The following is a 14,682-nucleotide window of genomic DNA, read 5'->3' as shown; positions in this document are numbered from 1 at the left end:
ACGAGCTATCAGCCAGCCAAAGAAATTTTATGGTTTTACCCAGTATTCTTAAGTTGGGGGAACATAGCTAACCATTTGAACAGCACGTGGATGAAGGGACTGGCCCTAAAAAATGCGGAAATCGCAATATGGCAAACGGGGACTACTTAGAAATACTTCATAAGTACCCAGTAGTTCACGGTTTCAACGTACATAAAAAGTAATCAATCAGAGTAATCATGGCACTACGGTGCATGTTTTGAAACATTGGTACATGTACATCACAAATACTATAGAAGTAGCAATACAAACCCTTACAAAAACAACTAAAAATTAATACTGAACTCTTAATAAAATTTTGGCAAAAAGCATAAATGCTAGAGTAGAACAGTAGAATTCATTACTAAAAGCCACAAACCTATATATATTTTATTTATGGAATTATTAAATGTTTCATATCTTTTTAATTATGTAAATGTGACATTAACGTATTCTCCATGCTTACACAGAATATGAATGCAGCATGACTTTCCTTGTGTCTTTCACTATGTGCCCATATGCCATAAACATAGATTATTATGTGTTTTCTCGTTTGTATAATTAAGTACTAAATTTGGCAATTATTAAACATTCTCGTCACTGAAAGTGGTAATGTAAATGTAACATTTGATACCACCATTGAACAGAACGCAAAGAGACACTTTTATTGAACAGGCCACCTTCATTGCTACGATTTTTAATAACAGTTTCATGGTCATTCATCATAAGCATATGCGCACAAATTTAGTGTTTTATTTAATTGTGCATAGATGATTAAATGTAGGACAATGTGTATGGCGCAATACAGACCGAGAAAGGAAGACCTTTCGTTTGACATACGAGGTGTCAGCGTGCGAAACATTCAACGAATCATCATCGAAATGGGCTTTCGGAGCCGAGGGCCCAGTCATGTACCCTTGATGACTGCACGACACAAAGGTTTACGCCTCACCTGGGCCCGTCAACAACGACAATGGACTGTTTCTGGTACCTCGCGCCGTGGAATTTGAATCCCCGTCAGACGTCACTGACGTCAAAGACCGCTAGAGGTCTCTGCACCATCGCTCCGTAAGCTGTGGCGGCGCGCGCCTCCTGGCCCGCATTTACAGCGAGGGCGACCCAGTGGAACACGTGGTTGCAGCGGCCAATAGCGGCGTCCCCGATAGAGTATTTAAGTGCCTGCCTCTCCCTCAGCCAGCACTTTTTAGTTCAGTGTTCCAGGGATTGTTCAGTGTTGTTCGTCTTTCTAGTGTTGCGAACAGAAACCATGCTGTCGCTGGGTGTGAATTATTTGTCTTTTGCAAACAGAAATCGTACTGTCGCTGTGTTTTTTAATTGCGTGTCTATTATTTTACCTGTCTGCTTCGCATGTATTTTATTCGCATCATCATCCCTTTGTTCTGTGTTTTAAGTTCCACGATTTTTTTCGCCATGCTCCTATTTAAGTCTCCGATTTTATCGTCTGTTTTTACTATTTATTCATCTTTTTAACAAAGTCTGTAGGCTGAAGAGCGGCATACTGCGCTGCTGCCATCTCGCCCCCTTCGGGGGGAATCGAAATTCAATAAAGGAAAAAAAAAAAAAAAGAAGTTCAGCCAGCGAGTCCCAGGACACATCGCCTAGCCTCAGAAAGCTTATTTACTTTCTTGTTCTGTGTACGAGTGGACGTGGTTGTTAGATTTTCTTGTGACTCCGTCGTTTCAATATTGTTGTTGTTCGTTCTGTCCTTCATTGGTCGTGTCCGTCCTCTCCTGTTGTGTTGTTGTTCATGGGCTGCTCCGCGGGTCCCAACGCGGTTTCCGTCACTTCAACCCCGCGACCGTTCCAGTCGCCGTTACAACATTTTTGGCGACGAGGTAAACGGTGGTCGTTGTTGGTATGGAGGCGAAGTTGGTCTGTCTGCTGGAGCAACAGCAGCAGCTCATGCAGCAGCAACAGCTCCAGTTAGACATCTTACAGCAGTCGCTGCGATTGCTAACGGACAAAGTCGATGCCCGGGACGCGCTACCACAAGAGCTTCCGAGTCCTCGGGTGTCCGATGCTTTCCCACGTCCACCGTCGTTTGCACCCTTTAACGACGCTAAAGAGGACTGGTAAACCTACTTACATCGGCTGAAACAACATTTCACGGCTTTTCAAGTCACGGTCGACTCCTTGCAGTGGTCGTTATTTTTGTCTTGGCCTCCCCAGACCTTTCTTCTCCGCAAGTTGGCACTGTTGTCCGATCCGGTGGCTCTCTCTTTCCAGGAGATATGCCTTTTGCTGACAAACTATTATTCCCAACGCTTCCATGTGGTCACCTCCTGGCTGGAATTCCAGCAGTACCATAAACAGCCTGGTCAATCGTATCATTCCTGGGTCACGGACTTGCAGGGTCACAGCTGTCAATGCGATTTTACGTGCACCAATCAGCAGTGTAATGCTTCGTATGTGGACTCCCTGATCCGGGATGTGGTGGTTCAGCTGGCTCCCGATCCTGAGGTCCATACTGCGGCGTTGAAACTCGACAACCCGTCCTTGAAAGAGATTTTCCGCATTGCCCACTCCTTTGAAATTGCTCAGGCGGCTAACGAGCGTCTCATGGCGCGACCGCAGGTGGCGGCGATCGCGGCGTCTCGGCGGGTTCCGCCCACGCAGCGTTGACGTGGCCCGGCCGACCAGGGCCAGGGCTGTCGTGACTCCTCGCTGTCTGACGTCTCTATGGCATGGGCGCCTCCGGTCGCCCCTCGTCGCCGGTCGCGCGGCCCACTTCCCTCTTGCCCACAGTACTTTACTGCACATTCGAGGGCTGATTGTCCCCACCGTTGGAAAATGTGCACGCTGTGAAGGAGGGCCACATCCGATCGGTTTGTCGTAGTCGCTCGACTCGCTCCTGCCCCTCCTGGGCCTCAAGATACAGTCCATGCTCTGATATCGGTCGTCCCACAGGATGACCCGTCATTGCGTAACCGTTTTCTCATGCTCCGCCTTTTCATTGAGGATGTCAGTTTTCAGTTCGACACTGGGGCCACCGTCTATCTGATTAATATGGCGACATATACCCGGCTGGGCTCTCATGAGTTGTCACCTCCCTCTCGCTGTTTGGTCGCCTACGGAGACAGTTCCATTCCCCTTCGCGGGCAGTTCGTCGTCCAGGCGACGTACCAGCGTGTTCCCCGGCTCCTTACCGTCTTTGTCGTTGCCCATCCGTCGGCTTCGAATATGTTTGGTCTGGATGCGTTTCAACTGCTTGGCTTTTCTATTTCCGACGATGTTAAGGTCGTGTCCACGGCTGTTCCTTTTCAAGACTTGGACGATCTGTGCTCCGCTTCTGAGTCGTTGTTTGCAATGGACCTCGGATGTGCTTCCGGTTTTCAGACGCACATCACATTCCGGCCGGATGCACAGCCGCGATTTTTCCAGGCCCAGCTCCTTCAGACGACCTTATGACCAGTGGTCAAGCAGGAACTTGATCGGCTCCAGGCCGCTGGCGTTCTGGGTCCCTTCGGCTGTGTGGGGATTTCGACGCTACAGTCAATGCTCAGTCCGAGATTTACCCCATTCCCCGACAGGAAGACCTTCTCCCCAAGCTTGCCGGGGGAGAATATTTTTCAAAGATCGACCTTGCTCAGGCATACCACCAGTTGCCCTTGGATGCCGAATCTCAGAACATCATGGCCATCAACACGCCCTTCAGACTATTAAGTGCAAGCGCCTTCCTTTTGGTGTCTCTTTGGCGCAGGCCATTTTCCAGCGATTCCTGGAGCAGCTTACACAACTTATCCCCACCTGTGTGAATTATCTGGATGACATCTTAGTAACTGGGCGTTCCCGCCAGGAACATTTGCAAAACCTCAGCACCTTAATCCACGCTTTGCAGTCTGCTGGTTTACACTGTCGGCTGACCAATGTTGTTTCTTTCAACCGGAAGTGGAATACTTAGGTCACTGGCTTAGCAAGGATGGCATTCGCCCTTCAGGTCATAATGTCATGGCCATTGGGGCTCTTCCAAGGACTTACCTGAACTGCAGGTGTTTTTGGGCAAGGTTACTTATTGCTTAAAGTTCTTGCCCCAGACTGCCTCCGTTGCTCAACCCCTCAATCACTTGCGTCGCAAAAGGGTACCTTTTGTTTGGACTCCTGCCTGTGACCAGGCTTTTCTCCATTTAAAGGCGATGCAGAAGTCCGTCCCTTGCCTTACTCGATTCTCTCCGGACCGCCCCTTGGTTGTGGCAGCTGATGCATCAGCATCAAGAGGTCCTCTGCTTTCACCCTGATTCTGCCTGCCGGGATGCGCTGGACGGGCTGCTTCTCATGACTGGTCACGTTGCTGTGGCTACCTGCCACGACCCTGTCTTCTGGCGGGTTCTCCACTACGTGATCCATTGGTGGCTCTCCTACGTTACTCGTCGGATGCAGTCTGATTTCAGCCCCTGGCGCCACCTGTCCCACAGGCTCTCCGTGGTCGATGATGTCCTTCTGTTGGCCACAGTGTCAGATGCCCATCAGGCACCCTGGCCTGTGCCTCGCCGGCCCTGGGGCCGCATCCATATCGATTTTGTGGGCACGTTTTTGGGGTCCGTGTGGTTATTCATCGTTGATGCCTACTCCAAATATCCATACGTTGTCTGCTTGGCATCCACCACTACGGAGGCTACACTCACAGCCCTGGCCCAGGTTCTTGCCGTTGAGGGCCTGCCACACACACTGGTCTCTGATAATGGTCCCCAATTCTCGGCGTCCTCCTTCCACGACTTCTGTCAGGCCATCAAACATATCTGTAGCCCCTCTTTCCACCCTTCATCCAATGGCGCGGCAGAGAGACTGGTCCACATTTATAAACACCAGTTGAATAAGGCAGTTGACACGTCTCCAACCACATCGGCCCTCACTCTGCTTTTGAGCACCTATCACACTACGCCAATTGATGGACTCAGTCCAGCAGAGTTCCTTCATGGGCGCAGCCCCAGACCCTGCTCCATTTGCTGATGCCGTCCTCCTCCCGGCTGTCGCAGCGGTATGTCCCTGGCATGGACATGTGGGCCCTCGAGTATAGGCATGGGGCGGGTTGAACACCCGCCACGGTCATCGCGGCTCATGGGTGGCGTGTGACGTCGGTGCAGACGTCGAAAGGGTTGGAGCGCCGCCAACATAATCAGCTCTGCCCGCGTGCCCCTGTGGGAGTCGTGCCACCCCCTCTTCCCCTACCTCCTTCAGGTGCGGACGTGGTCTTCGAGTCACCGTCCCAGCACCCGGTTGCCGTCTCCCCACAGGCCTGCCGCCGGCCCTCTCCGCCCCCAGGTGGTTCGGCGGCTCCCTCCCCCACCCTGGACTCTGGACCGGTTGTCATGGATCACTCGGGCGTCCCTTCCTCCCCGCCAATAGCAGATGATGAGCCTGGCTCCTCTTCCCACTGCTGCCCAACTTGGCACCGTCCTGGGCGTTTCTGCCCCTACGCGCAAGTTTCAGGAGGGAAGGATCTGGTACCGCGCGCCACGGAATTTGAATCCCCGCCAGACGTCATGGTCGTCGAAGACCCCTGAAGGTCTCTACACCATCGTGACGTAAGCTGTGGCGGCGCGCGCTCCTGGCCTGCAATTAGTGTGAGGGCGCTACAGTGGAACACGTGGCTCCAGTGGCCAATAGCGGCGCCCCCGATACAGTATTTAAGTGCCTGCCTCTCGCTCAGCCAGCGAGTCTCAGGACACATCGCCTAGCCTTAGACAGCTTATTTACTTTCTTGTTTTGTGTACGAGTGGATGTGGTTGTTAGGTTTTGCCGGCCTCTGTGGCCGAGCGGTTCTAGGCGCTTCAGTCTGGAACCGCGCGACCGCTACGGTCGCAGGTTCGAATCCTGCCTCTGGCATGGGTGTGTGTGATGTCCTTAGGTTAGTTAGGTTTAAGTAGTTGTAAGTTCTAGGGGACTGATTACCTCAGAAGTTAAGTCCCATAGTGCTCAGAGCCATTTGAACCATTTTTTGTTAGGTTTTCTTGTGACTCTGTCGTTTCAATATTGTTGTTGTTCGTTCTGTCATTTGTTGGTCGTGTCCATCCTCTCGTGCTGTGTTGTTGTTCGCGGGCTGCTCCGCGGATCCCGCCGCGCTTTCCGTCACTTCAACCCCGTGACCGTTCCGGTCATCGTTACAACACTGTTGATGATTGGAAACGTTGTCTGGTCGATCGAGTCCTGTTTCAAATTGTATCGAACGGCTGGACGTGCACGGTTACGGAGACAAGCTCATGAATCCTTAGACCCTGCATGTCAGCAGGGGCTGTTCAAGCTGGCGGAGGCTCTGTAATTCTGTAAGGCTTGTGCAGTTGGAGTGATATGGGACTCCTGATACATCTAGAGACGACTCTGAAAGATGACACATACGTAAGCATCCTGTCTGATCACCTTCATTCATTCATGTCCATTGTGCATTCCGATGGACTTGGGCAATCCCAGCTGGTCAATACGACGCCCCAACATCCAGAATTGCTACAGAGCGTCTTCAAGAACACTCTTCTGAGTTTAAACGCTTCCGCTGGCCACCAAACTCCCAAGACATGAACACTATTGCAAGAGATCTCCACCCCGTCGTACTCTTATGGATTTATGGGTAGCCCTGCAGGATTCATGGTATCAATTCCCTCCAGCACTACTTCATATACTAGTCGAGTCTGTGACACGTCGTGTTGCCGTACTTCTGTGCGCTACACGATATTATGCAGCTGTACCAGTTTCTTTGGCTCTTCAGTGTAGTATTGTAATTTATACCATGACCAAACAGTACTTGTTAGTATACCATTTAAAGCTATTTTCGTGCTTAACTGATTGAGTAAATCATTTCATTGCGATATAAATCCTTTGGTGTTGGCTACGTCAACCATTCAATATTATGGATGTAACCTTTTTTATTGTTTTATTATTTACTGCATTGCAATTAGTGTTATTTAAATCCGCATTACTTGTTGATGTTTGAGTAAATTGTAGTGAAGGATTGCAGGATACAACTGTTTATGCGGCTGATTAGCTGCTGGGGATGAAAGCAGAGCCGTCATTGCGAAACTGTATCTGACACTTAACCTCGACACATGTATTTATATTTTAAACAGGATTAGGCAGGTCCATTCCAGCTGAAGGCTGAGAAATATTTTTAATTTTATTCTGGACAGTATGCCCCAGACAAAAACTGAATGCCTAGTGTACGTAAAAGTATATTCGTCTATGAGTATATAAAGGTGAGGACATCCTCGATGTATATGGCATATCTGTGATGCTGAACTATTATGTTTATTTTGTTTCAGACTATTTGTATATTTTATTGTTACTTTATGGGCTGACATTTTGGCTACACCAGCGACGGAAGCAGGCAACCTACCTGAGGCGTAGCATAATGGCCAAGGACGGGAATGTTGTGATGAACAAGAACTTGAGGAAGGTCACGAAGCCCGGCTGGAAAAGCTTGCGGAACAGCTGCAGCATTTGCGCCTTCGGGTCCTCCAGGGCGTCTCCTTTGATTCCCAGCGCACAGGAGGCCACGACGTCCGTCATATATCGCAAGCACACTTCTCTTGCCTCCATACCATCTGAAACATGCATCGATCCTTTTTACATCTGCTGTTTCGAGAAGACAATTGTCACTTCCATCAAAATAAGGGGTTATTTTAAGAACCACTTATCAATCACATAGTAGTTTATTCACATCAAATGGACACTGGAAATTTTTTATTCCTTCCCAGAAATATCAGTACAAAGAAAAATGTACAGAATACAGGAAGAATACTCCATGAATGTCCAAATCAGATAACCTCAAGAACATCTAGAGTACAATACCTCACAAAAGTAGTGAAGCACCCAGAAGACGTCAGAGTAATTTCATAAACATACGCACCACCGGTGGATATGTAGATGATTATGGTTGCAATTTTCTGTGACTGATAGAATGGTCACTAGTGTTGTTCCCACACCTGGTAGGGTATATAATGGGCGTGACGAGGGCAAATGATGAACGGTGACTGAAGGATCCGAACATGCCTCGCATTATCAGTAACTGGAAAAGTTTTAAAAGGTATGAAACTTCCCCTTAGAAAAATTATGAATGATTGTGCTAGTAAACATTTACCTTATTTTATACAAAGACAGCTGAGTAAAACTGAACGTACTCAGACAGTTCTCTCTTTACTTATTCTGATCATCACTAAACTGACACACAATATTTTTTTAGCGCAACGCAATCTGACTTTCAATAATCCCTACAAAAGAATGGCCCTGACTAACATTAACCTATACCTTTCATGAATCATTTACCTCACAAAAATCTTCGTTATACGAATTACTGAAATACAGCGAGCGCCAATACTGCCAGCTAAATAAAAGATTCTAACTACTGAAGGCACTAACTATTAACAGGAATAGTTAGCAAATGAAAGATTGTAACCTGCAAACAGATAAATTCCGTAACCTTGGAACAATAAAATGTGACTAATTTCCTAATAAAAAAATTTGACTCATAGATAACCTTTCAATAATTGACTGTGAATTTAAACTGGTAAATTTTGGACGTCAGCAGTGCTGCGTCATGGCCCTGAAACATAATACTGAATAAATTGAAAATTCTTACCTCAATAAGGTCGCCGGATAACGCGTATATATCTGCTCCTATCAGAAATTTTTCAACCACAGCCCAGTGCAATACTGGCCGATAGATTTGTCATGTATAAAAAGAACAACTGAATTTTTCTTTACAATAATCGGGATGACCATGGATTGGAGAAATTAGTAAATTCTTTAAATTGAGATGAATGATTGTCAAAAGTTAATTTTTGTAAGAAAGATTATTATTAATATATATTTTTTAAAACCTTTACATAACAATACTACATATGCGCGAGGCAGCTTTTACCTTATATTATATCGCTCAGGCTCTGCCATCGCTCCCCGCGACCGGCCCAGCCAACTTCATGCACACGACTCCTAGCTGCTACTACTCCTACTGCCACACAGTTCCTACTGCAGCCAACACTGCTCTTTGGGTTGAGAATCTCTTAAGATTTTGATAGAGAACAAATAATGTATTTACCTTAATAATGTTCAAAAGTCATCATATCTATGAATTCATGACATCCATCTTTACAAATTTCCTTTTTCTGGCGGACACACGTCCAGATCATCCGCTTATAGTAACCTCTCAAGACTCTGGCATCTCACCCTCCACATCCACCACTGCTGGCGGCTCACGTCCAACTGCCCAACGCTATGCGCTGTTCACATCCAACTGCCCAACACTACACAAGCGAATATTCCAACTATGAGTCCAACGAGCCACAGACTGCACATATCACAGCCAGTGATTTTCATACAGAGCGCTACGTGCCGTTACCAACATAAAAACCTAAACAGCCTAGTTACAAGGGGCGTCATTGTGCGTCTCCATTTTGCTAGCTGGTCGAATTGTGCAATATACAGATTTAAAGGGCATTCGGATATGACAGTTGCCCGATGTTGGACACCATAGGACTGTGAGGACAGGCACATTCGTCGGCAAGATCCCTGTCGACCACATCGGACTACCACAAAGAGTGATCGCTTTATTGCTTACCTAGCACATCGTAACCTCTTGACATCTTCGCCTGCCATCCGAGAGCAAGTAATGGATGCCCTGCAACATTCTGTGTCATCTCATATCATTGGTCGAAGACTAGGAGCAGACGGACTAGGGAATTGCTGCATATGGAGAAAATTACTGACCGTGTACAGACTGTCGTTAACACCACGGCTCTACACGGCTGCGTTGGGATTGGTGTCGTGACTGGGAAACATGGACTTTTGATGAATGACGTCGCATTTTGTTCGACATGAATCGAGTTCCTGGACTACCCCAGACGATCTTCGTAGGAGTGTATGGCGGCGACCTGCGAAGGGGCCCGACTCTTTCAATGTTTTGGAGTAGCACAGCCGTATTGTGTTTGTTATCATGGAGTGGGAAGCCATCGGGTGTGACTTCAGGTCACGACTGGTAGCGATTAAGGGAAATATAAGAAAACTTTGGTATGGCACGGACATCTCGGATCCTCAAGTGTTACATCTCATGTGACGTATCGTGGTGCCGTTTTTCACTAGAACAATGCTCGTCCACAAGTGGAATATGTCTCTACGAACGATCTGACGACGAGGTACTCCAGTGGTCAGTAATATCTCCAGACTGTTCGCTGATACAACGTGTATGGGACGTCAGCTCCGCCCCAGTATCACCAGGTGTTGTTGTTGTTGTGGTCTTAACTCTGAAGACTGGTTTGATTCAGCTCTCCATGTTACTCTGTTCTGCACAAATCCCTTCATCTCCGAATAACTACTGCACTCCTTACAAATACGTTCAGAAAAGAGTTCCTCACACTTAAACAATCTATATTCGATGTTAGTACATTTCTGTTCTTCAGAAACGCTTTACTGGCCATTGCCAGTCTACATTTTATATCTATCTGCAATTGCTTTGCTGCCCAACTAGTAAAACTCGTCAACTTCTTTCAGAATCTCATTTCTTAACCTGTTTCCCTCAGCATCACCTGAGTGAATTATACTGCTTTCCAATATCCTCATTTACTTTTGTTGACCTTCATAATCCTCCTTTCGAGACACTATGCATTCCCCTCAACTGCTTTTCCAAGTCGCTTGCTGTCTCTGACAGAACTGCGATGTCATAGGGAACTTCAAAGGTTTTAGTTCTTCTCCCTGGACTTTTAATTCCTACTCCAAATTTTTCTTTGGTTTCCTTTACTGCTTGCTCAATGTACAGACTGAATAACATCGGCGATAGGCTACAGCCACTCCCTTCCCAACCACTGCTTCCCTCTCATGCCTCTGGACTCTTATAACTGCCTTTTAGTTTTTGTACAAGTTGTAAATAGCCTTTCGCTCCCTGTATTTTACCCCTGCTACCTCCATAATTTCGAAGAGAGTATTCTATTCAACATTGCCAAAAGCTTTCTCTAAGTCTACAAATGCTATAAACGTAGGTCTGCCTTTCTTTAACTTATCTTCTGCGATATGTCGGCCGGCCGGTGTGGCCGAGCAGTTCTACGCGCTTCAGTCTAGAATCGCGATACAGCTACGATCGCAGGCTCGAATCCTGCCTCGGGCAGGGATGTGTGTGATGTCCTTAGCTTAGTTAGGTTTAAATAGTTCTAAGTTTTAGGGGACTGATGACCTCAGATACTAAGTCCCATAGTGATCAGAGCCATTTGAACCATTTTTTGAGCGGGATGTCGTAGTGTTGGTATTGCGTGTCGTGTTCCTGCATTTCTCCGGAATCCAAACTGATTTTCCCCAAGATCGGCTTCTACCAGGGTTTTTCTATTCTACTGTAAGGAAATCGTGTTAGTATTTTGCAAACATGACTTATTAAACTGGTAGTTCGGCAGAATTCACTCCTGTCAGTTCATGCTTTCTATGGAATTAGAACTTTCATCAGTATCAAAATTGCCCCTGTATAATATAAAGGATCAGTTATAAGAGTTATGATCCAGCTAGCCTCAAGCGTGGCGTGGACTGGGAGGCTTTTTTTACGTTAGAAGGCCTCGGGAAAGTACGGGGTGGGCTGCAATCTCAAAGGGTGCATGGCAAATACAGGACGTGCTTGGGTCAAGGAACAGTCGGAATTGTAGTTGTAAAGTGTTCTAGTTGTGCTGGGAAAGTCCCTCAACTTCATGCGCTAATAGAAAGCACAGAAGCTGAAATCGTTATAGGTACAGAAAGCTGGCTAGAGCCTGAAATAAGTTCTTCAGAAATTTTTACGAAGTCTCAGACGGTGTTCAAGAAATATAGATTAGGCAGAATTGGTGGTGGAGTGTTTGTGTCTGTCAGTAGTGGTTTAATTTGTAGTGAAGTCGAAGTAGATACTCGGTGTGAATTGGTATGCGTGGAGGTTATACTTAACAGCCGAACTAAGTTAATAATTGGCTCCTTCTACCGACCCCCAGACTCCGATGATGTAGTTGCTGAACAGTTCAGAGAAAATTTGGGTCTCGTAACAAATAAATACCCCACTCATACGGTTATAGTTGGTGGGGACTTCAACCTTCCCTCGATATGTTGGTAAAAATAGTTGTTCAAAACCGGTGGTAGGCAGAAAACATCTTCCGAGATTGTCCTAAATGTTTTCTCTGAAAATTATTTCGAGCAGTTAGTCCACGAACCCACGCGAATTGTAAATGGTTGGGAAAACACACTTGACCTCTTAGCCACAAATAATCCAGAGCTAATAGAGAGCATCATGACTGATACAGGGGTTAGTGATCACAAGGTCGTTGTAACTAGGCTCAATACCGTTTCTTCCAACAAACGCAAAATAATTTTATTTAAAAAAGCGGATAAAGTGTCACTAGAAGCCTTCCTAAGAGACAATCTCCATTCCTTCCGAACTGACTATGCAAATGTAGACAAGATGTGGCTCAAATTCAAAGATATAGTAGCAACAGCAATTGAGAGATTCATACCTCATAAATTGGTAAGAGATGGAACTGATCCCCCATGGTACACAAAACAGGATCGAACGCTGTTGCAAAGGCAACGGAAAAAGCAGAAGAATGCGAAATCCCGAAGATTGGCTAAAATTTACAGACGCGCGAAATTTGGCACGGACTTCAATGCGAGATGCCTTTAATAGGTTCCACAACGAAACATTGTCTCGAAATTTGGTAGAAAATCCGAAGAAATTCTGGTCGTATGTAAAGTACACAAGCGGCAAGACGCAGTCAATACCTTCGCTGCGCACCAGATTGTATACCGATTAGGTTCCTTTCAGATTACGCTGACACAATAGCTCCGTACTTAGCAATCATATACAACCGCTCGCTCACCGATAGATCTCTAACTACAGATTGGAAAATTGCGCAGGTCGCACCAGTGTTTAAGAAAGGTAGTGGGAGTAATCCATCGAACTACAGACCTATATCATTGACGTCGGTTTGCAGTAGGGTTTTGGATCATATACTGTATTCAGACATTATGAATCACCTCGAAGGGAACGATGTATTGATACGTAATCAGCATGGTTTCAGTAAACATCGTTCTTGTGCAACGTAGCTAGCTCTTTATTCGCACGAAATAATGGCCGCTATCGACAGGGGATCTCAAGTTGATCCCGTGTTTCTAGATTTCCGGAAAGCTTTTGACACCGTACCTCACAAGCGACTTCTAGTCAAGCTGCGGGCCTATGGACTATCGTCTCAGTTGTGCGACTGGATTCGTGATTTCCTGTCAGGAAGGTCGCAGTTCGTAGTAATAGTCGGCAAATCATCGAGTAAAACTGAAGTGATGTCAGGTGTTCCCCAGGGAAGCGTCCTGGGACCTCTGCTGTTCCTGATCTATATAAATGACCTGGGTGACAATCTGAGCAGTTCTCTTAGGTTGTTCGCAGATGATGCTGTAATTTACCGTCTAGTGAGGTCATCCGAAGACCAGTATCAGTTGCAAAGCGATTTAGAAAAGATTGCTGTATGGTGTGGCAGGTGGCAGTTGACGCTAAATAACGAAAAGTGTGAGGTGATCCACATGAGTTCCAAAAGAAATCCGTTGGAATTCGATTACTCGATAAATAGTACAATTCTCAAGGCTGTCAATTCAACTAAGTACCTGGGTGTTAAAATTACGAACAACTTCAGTTGGAAAGACCACATAGATAATATTGTGGGGAAGGCGAGCCAAAGGTTGGGTTTCATTGGCAGGACACTTAGAAGATGCAACAAGTCCACTAAAGAGACAGCTTACACTACACTCGTTCGTCCTCTGTTAGAATATTGCTGCGTGGTGTGGGATCCTTACCAGGTGGGATTGACGGAGGACATCGAAAGGGTGCAAAAAAGGGCAGCTCGTTTTGTATACCACGTAATAGGGGAGAGAGTGTGGCAGATATGATACGCGAGTTGGGATGGAAGTCATTAAAGCAAAGACGTTTTTCGTCGCGGCGAGATCTATTTACGAAATTTCAGTCACCAACTTTCTCTTCCGAATGCGAAACTATTTTGTTGAGCCCAACCTACCTAGGTAGGAATGATCATCAAAATAAAATAAGAGAAATCAGAGCTCGAACAGAAAGATTTAGGTGTTCGTTTTTCCCGCGCGCTGTTCGGGAATGGAATGATAGGGAGATAGTATGATTGTGGTTCGATGAACCCTCTGCCAAGCACTTAAAGTGGATTGCAGAGTAATCCTGTAGATGTAGATGTAGATGAAGAGAAGATACAGCGCCTTTATGACACGGTACCAAACCTAATTAAGTGCTTACATCCATCCTAGAGAGGATGCAACACCGTAGTGATAAGTGGGCTTGCACTGCCAAGTTCTATTCAAGTTTGACTCAATGTAGTGTTTACTGAAATAGTAAAACATACCCTCACTACCCGTGAAATTTCATTTAGTTTTTTCCACCCCTTCTGCGTGCTTCGCTTTTCTCGTGAGGCAGCGTGGACATTTCTCGCTGCAGGATGCGGGACAGAGAGGGAAGCAGAAGTGGTCGTTGACTTGCTCTTGTCGCCAGGCGCAGTAGCTAGTGACTCCTGGAAATTCCCATTTTTGGAGATTACCTCTGGTTCTTGTGGCTGCTGAGCTTAGGTGCCTGAGAGTACACAAGTTTTCCTCTTTTATTAATGGATATGAGGGAGATTTTGAGATGACTGAGCATAATTAGGATTTTTTACAACTTTT

General features: G+C 46.3%; 1 protein-coding gene across 1 annotated transcript in view; it reads right to left on the bottom strand.

Annotated features, from left to right (window-relative positions):
• Positions 1–14,682, bottom strand: part of LOC126412305 (cytochrome P450 6j1-like) — a 108,193-nt gene that overhangs the window by 41,395 nt on the left and 52,116 nt on the right. Inside the window, exon 5 of the mRNA XM_050081826.1 lies at positions 7,361–7,568. Coding sequence (XP_049937783.1) covers positions 7,361–7,568 — 208 coding nt within the window. The remainder of the gene's footprint in view (positions 1–7,360; positions 7,569–14,682) is intronic.

This window comes from Schistocerca serialis, chromosome 7 (assembly GCF_023864345.2).
Source record: "Schistocerca serialis cubense isolate TAMUIC-IGC-003099 chromosome 7, iqSchSeri2.2, whole genome shotgun sequence".
NCBI classification, from domain to species: Eukaryota; Metazoa; Arthropoda; class Insecta; order Orthoptera; family Acrididae; genus Schistocerca; species Schistocerca serialis.
Note: the sequence above shows the minus strand (reverse complement) of the source record. Positions and strands in the feature narration are given on the sequence as shown.